Source organism: Poecile atricapillus, chromosome 11 (genome assembly GCF_030490865.1).
Source record: "Poecile atricapillus isolate bPoeAtr1 chromosome 11, bPoeAtr1.hap1, whole genome shotgun sequence".
NCBI classification, from domain to species: Eukaryota; Metazoa; Chordata; class Aves; order Passeriformes; family Paridae; genus Poecile; species Poecile atricapillus.
Window position 1 is genome coordinate 18,705,001 of NC_081259.1, and position 5,670 is coordinate 18,710,670.

A 5,670-nucleotide genomic window follows, 5' to 3' on the forward strand; every position below is an offset into this window, starting at 1 on the left:
ATTCTTCCCAATGGAGCAACTCCATGTTTTTTTCCCAATTGCTCATCCCGGGGCCAGTGGAGGGAGGTGTGGGGGGTTTAAACTGGCGAGCTGCGGGGGAGGAGGTGAGATGGGCTCTGAGTGGATTGGGGTCTGCCAGGGCTGGATTCTGGGTTTGCTGGTTAGAGAGAAATGGGAAAAAATGGAGAAATGGAGTTAGAGAGAAATGGAGAAACAGAGAAAAATGGAAAACAGAGAAACAGAAAAATGGAGAAACAGAGTTAAACAGAGAAATAAAGAACAATTAAGAAACAGAGAAATGGAGAAATAGAGAAAAATGGAGAAACAGAAGTAGAGAAATGGAGAAATAGAGTTAGAGAGTTAGAGAGAAACAGAGTTGGAGAGAAACAGAAACAGAGAAAATGGAGAAACAGAAAAACGGAGAAACAGAGTTAAACAGAGAACTAGAGAAAAATGGAGAAATGGAGAAATTGGGTTAGAGAGAAACAGAGAAATGGAGAAACAGAAGCAGAAATAGAGAAACGGAGGAACAGAGACAGAGCAATTGAGATTTTCCATAACCCTGGGTTTAAACGCAGCCAGTGCCCTGCAGGGTCCCCCTGGGAAGCCTGATCCAATGGGAAGGGCCTTGGGATGGACACGGAATCACCTGGGGGGGTCCCGAGCCCTGCACAAGCTGGACTTCACCTCCCCCTGGCCGATGGGATCCCTTTGGGAAGGGGGAACCGCGAGGATTCCCGCACCCCGTTCCCTCGGGATGCTGCTCCCGCCCTCTCCGGGCATTGGATCCCGGCAGGCTCCTCGCAGGGTGCCTCACCAGGGCTGTCCCCTCTCTCTTCCCAGACAAGGGGTCCATCCACAAGGTGGTGGAGCTGCCAGACGGCGTGCAGAACATCATGGAGATCCAGGTGTTCCCCAACAAGGATCCCATCCAGTCCATGATCCTGGACCACGCCAGGGTGGGTCCCTGCGCCGGGGGGGTCAGTCAGGCAGGGACGGGTGGCTCAGTGCCAGCCCCTGGGGGCTGGGAGCGAAATCGTGGAATTATTTGGGTTGGAAGGGAACTTTGATGATCATCCAGCCCCACCCTATGGCAGGGACACCTTCCTGCATCCCAGGCTGCTCCCAGCCCCAATGTCCAGCCTGGCCTTGGGCACTGCCAGGGATCCAGGGACAGCCCCAGCTGCTCTGGAAATTCCATCCCAGCCCCTCCCCATCCCCACAGGGAACAATTCCTGCCCAATTCCCCATCCATCCCTGCCCTCTGGCACTGGGAAGCCATTCCCTGTGTCCTGCCCCTCCAGATTCCCTCTCCAGCTCTCCTGGAGCCCCTTTAGGTGCCCCGAGATCTCCCTGGAGCCTTCCTTTCTCCAGGTGAACATTCCCAGCTCTCCCAGACGGGCTCTGGAGGGTTGGAGCATCTCCTTGGCCTCCTTCCAGCAGCTCCAGGGCCTTCCCGACCTTCCGTGGGACGCGGAGTGACGGTTGCCTGCGCTCTCCTCCCGCAGGCCGTGCTCTACGTGGGCTCCAGCAGCCGCGTCCTGGAGCTGCCCATGGACATGTGCGGGGCCTACCGCAACAACTGCCACAGCTGCGTGCTGGCCAGGGACCCCTACTGCGGCTGGGCCAACGGCTCCTGCCTCTCGCTGGCCCGCAGCCGGTGCGTGGGGAACAATCCCGGCTCTGATCCCGCCAGGCAGACGCCCGCGCCCGCGGTGTTCCCCTCCTGGGCTGGGCGTGGGTTGGGGGGTGGCTGCACTGTCCCCGAAAGTTTGGGGTGCTCTGTGTGGGTCCATCCCTCCCTTGAAGGGGTTTGGCTGTCCAATCCCTCTCCCTGAAAGTTTGGGGTGCTCTGTATGGGTCCATCCTGTTCTTGAAGGATTTGGTTACCCAATTCCTCTCCCTGAAAGTTTGGGGTGCTCTGTGTGGGTTCATCCTGCTCTTGAAGGGGTTTGGATGTCCAATCCCTCTCCCTGGAAGTTTGGGGTGGGTCCATCCCTCCCTTGAAGGGTTTGGGTGCCCAATCCCTCTCCCTCGAATTTTGAGGTGCTCTGTGTGGGTCCATCCTGTTCTTGAAGGGTTTGGGTGTCCAATCCCTCTCCCCAAATTTTGGGGTGCTCTGTGTGGATCCATCCCTCCCTTGAAGGGGTTTGGACACCCAATCCCTCTCCCCAAAAGTTTGGGGTGTTCTGAGCAAATCCATCCCTACCTTGAAGGGTTTTGGGCACCAATCCCTCTCCTTGCTGCTGGGTCTCCCATTGGTCATCTCCAACCTTCAGAAAGGGGGAGGGGGAGATTCCCACTCATCCCACCGATATGGGGGATTCCCATCCCTGAAAACGCCGCTTCCCAAAGTTTCCTCGGTGCTTATTCCCATTCCCGCCCCCCAGGGAGGTGCTCCAGGACCTGAACTTGGACTCGTGGCGAGGAAACTGCCAGAGGGGCGATGTCAAGGAAGGTACGCGGAGATGTTGCAGCTGGGGAAGGAATCGTTGGGTTTTTGGAAGGGTTTGGATGGTGGGAGGTGGAACTGGAATTCCACCGAGCTGGAAATAGCAGAAATCATTTTCCTGAGCTGGGTGGGAAGGATTACACTCGGAGAAAAATCCTGGGGCTTCAGCAGCTGTGGGGCTGCTGTTGTCACACAGATCTGTAACGTTGTGTAACATCAATCCCACTGACCCCATCTGCGGCTCCTGGACGTCTGCCGTGGGTTTTCCACGTGGGTATTCCCACGGAAACCCTGATCTCTCACTCTGCTCTGCCACAGCTGAGCAGAGGAAGGGCAAAGAAAATGAAATTAAAAGGCTCATGGGGTGAGGTGAGGCTCAGGAGGAAACTCTCGAAGGGCAAAACAGGCTCAAAACTTCAAAAGGTATAAAGGAAAATTTATGAGCGGGATTAAAAGAGGATAATGAGAATAAAATAAACTTTTAGAGCGCTTTTCCCTTCCCCACCCCACACCTTTCCTTCCCACTGACCGCACAGGGAGACAAAACCTGGGGATTTTAGTCAGTTTATCACTTGAAAAGAATCTTTGCTTTGGGAGAGGAGTCTCTTTTCCACCTGGGGTCCTTCCCACGGGAGAGAATTCTCCGTGAATTTCTCCAGCGCGGTTCTCATCCTCTAATCCTCCTGACGTGAGACCCTCCCAGAACCCGTGTCCGTGGGTTCCTTTGCTCTCCAGATCTTCCAGCTGGGAAGCGTTTGTAGAGCTCCACGGTGCTGGAAAGGAAAAGCCGTGCGGGGAAGGAGCCCAGTGGCCATCACGGGGTGGGATGGACCCTCCAAAGAGAGGAGGGAGGAGGAACCGCGTGCCTTTCCTTGAACGTGTTGGCGCCAAGGCGTGGCTGATTCTCCAGCTGGGAGGTCACCACGTGCCAACCCTTTAGGGGCTGAAGTTTTGAGGAGTTTCCCTCTCCCTCGGCGCCACTCGAAGCTGGATTGCGTCAAACTGACGCAGCCTCACCCCCCTCTGTGTCCCCTCAGGTGACTTCCGCAACATCTCGGTGATGCCCTTCTCCCGCTATTACCTCAACTGCTCCATCGAGTCCCACTACGCCACCTACAACTGGTACCACGAGGACGTGCTCATCAAGAGCTGCAACACGTCCCACCCGCAGCACGACTGCTTCCACTTCATCCCCAGCGTCCGCCGCGAGCACTACGGCCACTACGTCTGCGTGTCCGAGGAGGACGGCTTCCGCCAGGCTCTGGTCAAGGAGCGCCTGCTGGACCGCCTGCGCTTCCTGTCCCAGCGCGGCCGCGCTCCGGCCACTCTGGCCTCGTGGTTCCAGCTGCTGCTCGCTGTGCTCCTGGCCGAGCTCTTCCACTGAGGCCCTGCCTGCTGCCGCCGTTCCCGCGGCTCCCCCGGAGCCTTCGCCTTCCTCGCCGCGGGCCTCGCTGGCGGAGCCTCGGGAGGAGGGCGCGACACGCGGTGGCCGCTCCGCTGGCCGGCCATGCATGCGCTGCTCCCCAGGGCGCGGCCACTCCTTGCATGTGATGAAGATGAGGAGGAGCAGGAGGAGGAGGAGCCGGCCCTCGGCCTCCGGACTGCGGGATCCCCGCGGTTTTGGCGGATGATGTCGGGGTTGGCAGCAGCTGGGACACCCCCGGCGTCACTCGCGAGTCCCCTCCGGCTCCGGAGGGCTCGGAGGCTCCAGGGGGGGCTCGGTTCGTTGTTTTTGTTTTCTGTTTGCAGCCGGCTTTGGTGTGGGAGGGATGTCGGGAATCGGCGCCGCGTTGGGAATTTGCATGGAAAAGCCTTGGAAGGTGACTGGATTTGGGGTGTGGGGACGGGAAAGTGGGAGCGCAGAGCCCGGAGCGGGGCGGGAGGCGCTGGGCAGACGCTGGAGACGCACAAATCCTCTGCAGGCGGCTGAGGGGCCGTGCCCACTCCCACCCCACCCGGGAGTGCTCAGGGAAAGCGGCCGCGGATCTCAGGGCACCGGGGGTGGCCGCGCCTGTCCCCGGCTCTGCCCCTGTCCCCCGAGCCGGGCACGGGCCGGGCCCGGGCTGCGCTCCCCCCGCGCTTTCGGAGCTCTCGGAGCGAGACTAAACTGTGAAAACCGGGATTTTCCCCCTGAAAAAGGGGGGGGGTCCCTCTCCTTGTCCAAACCTTGCCCAGCCCGGAACGGCCCGGCCTCGGGCGGGGACACCCTGGGGACACCCAGGCCGTGCTTCCAATGCCTGTCCTGGCTCCTGCTCGCTCAGGAGCGGCCTCGGGGCCTCTCCACATCCCACGGACAGAGCTTCCTACTGCACTACACCCCCGAGATGCTCCCCAGCCCAGGACAGAGCTCCTCACAGCCCTTCTCAAAGCACTTTAACTCTGTGGACTAACAGATATTTATTATTATATCGACTGCTCGTTACTGTCTTGTAGGATTTTATAATATTACAGCAGGCGGGGGTGGACTGCAGGAGAGGAAAATTAAAATAATAATAATAAAAAAAAAAGCAAAAAAACCCCCCACCACGACAGCTACCAAAAAAAAAATCCACCCCCCAACCCTTTCAGACCTGTAACCAAAGCGGATGGTCGGAATAAAGAGTGGAAAGAAAGGAGGGAGAGCGCCGTGGTTCTCTCTGGGAATGGTCGGGCCAGGGTCTCCCCTCTCCTTTTCCCACCTCCTGCTCTCTCCAGCCCTGCTTTTGCTGTTCCTGATCCAGGCCAGCGCCTTCCAGCGGCAAATTCCCGCTGGAAAACCCAGAGGAGGGGTGGGAACCGTCTCCAGATTTTGGGGAAAAGCGAGCTGAGGGTCGCTGCTGTGAGGAGAAAGGGCCGGGCAGGGAATGGGAATTCGGGATTTTAAAAGGCAGGAGAGAACAACATCCCAAAGGCAGAGCCAACCCAAGACTCACCCCAATTCCCGGTGCTCCTCTTCCCTCCTGGAAATATTTGGGGATGGGAATGTTTGGGAGCACGGTGCCGCAGAGCTGGGGCCGCTCGGGGATGCTGATCCTCGCGGTGGGGAGATTTGGCAGCCCAAAGTGGTGCCTTTCCCTGCCTCCATCCCTTTTATTTCGGCACAGAATTCCCTCCGGCGCCGGCGGCCTGCGGGAAGGGAGGAGCCAGGAGCTGGGAATCAAAAGTGGGAATTTTGGGGTGGGAGCTCCGAGCAGCCCAGCGCCCAGAGCTGTTCCCATTCCCAGCTCCACCGTGGATCC

The 5,670-nt window shown here is 58.6% G+C and overlaps 1 protein-coding gene across 1 annotated transcript in view; it reads left to right on the forward strand.

Moving 5' to 3' along the window:
* SEMA7A (semaphorin 7A (John Milton Hagen blood group)) overlaps window positions 1–4,799 on the forward strand; it is a 30,600-nt gene extending 25,801 nt beyond the window's left edge. Inside the window, exons 12-15 of the mRNA XM_058846419.1 lie at window positions 844–959; window positions 1,509–1,660; window positions 2,391–2,458; window positions 3,490–4,799. Of these exons, the coding sequence (XP_058702402.1) occupies window positions 844–959; window positions 1,509–1,660; window positions 2,391–2,458; window positions 3,490–3,836 (683 nt within the window). The 3' untranslated portion in view covers window positions 3,837–4,799. The remainder of the gene's footprint in view (window positions 1–843; window positions 960–1,508; window positions 1,661–2,390; window positions 2,459–3,489) is intronic.
* Window positions 4,800–5,670: the final 871 nt, after the last annotated feature.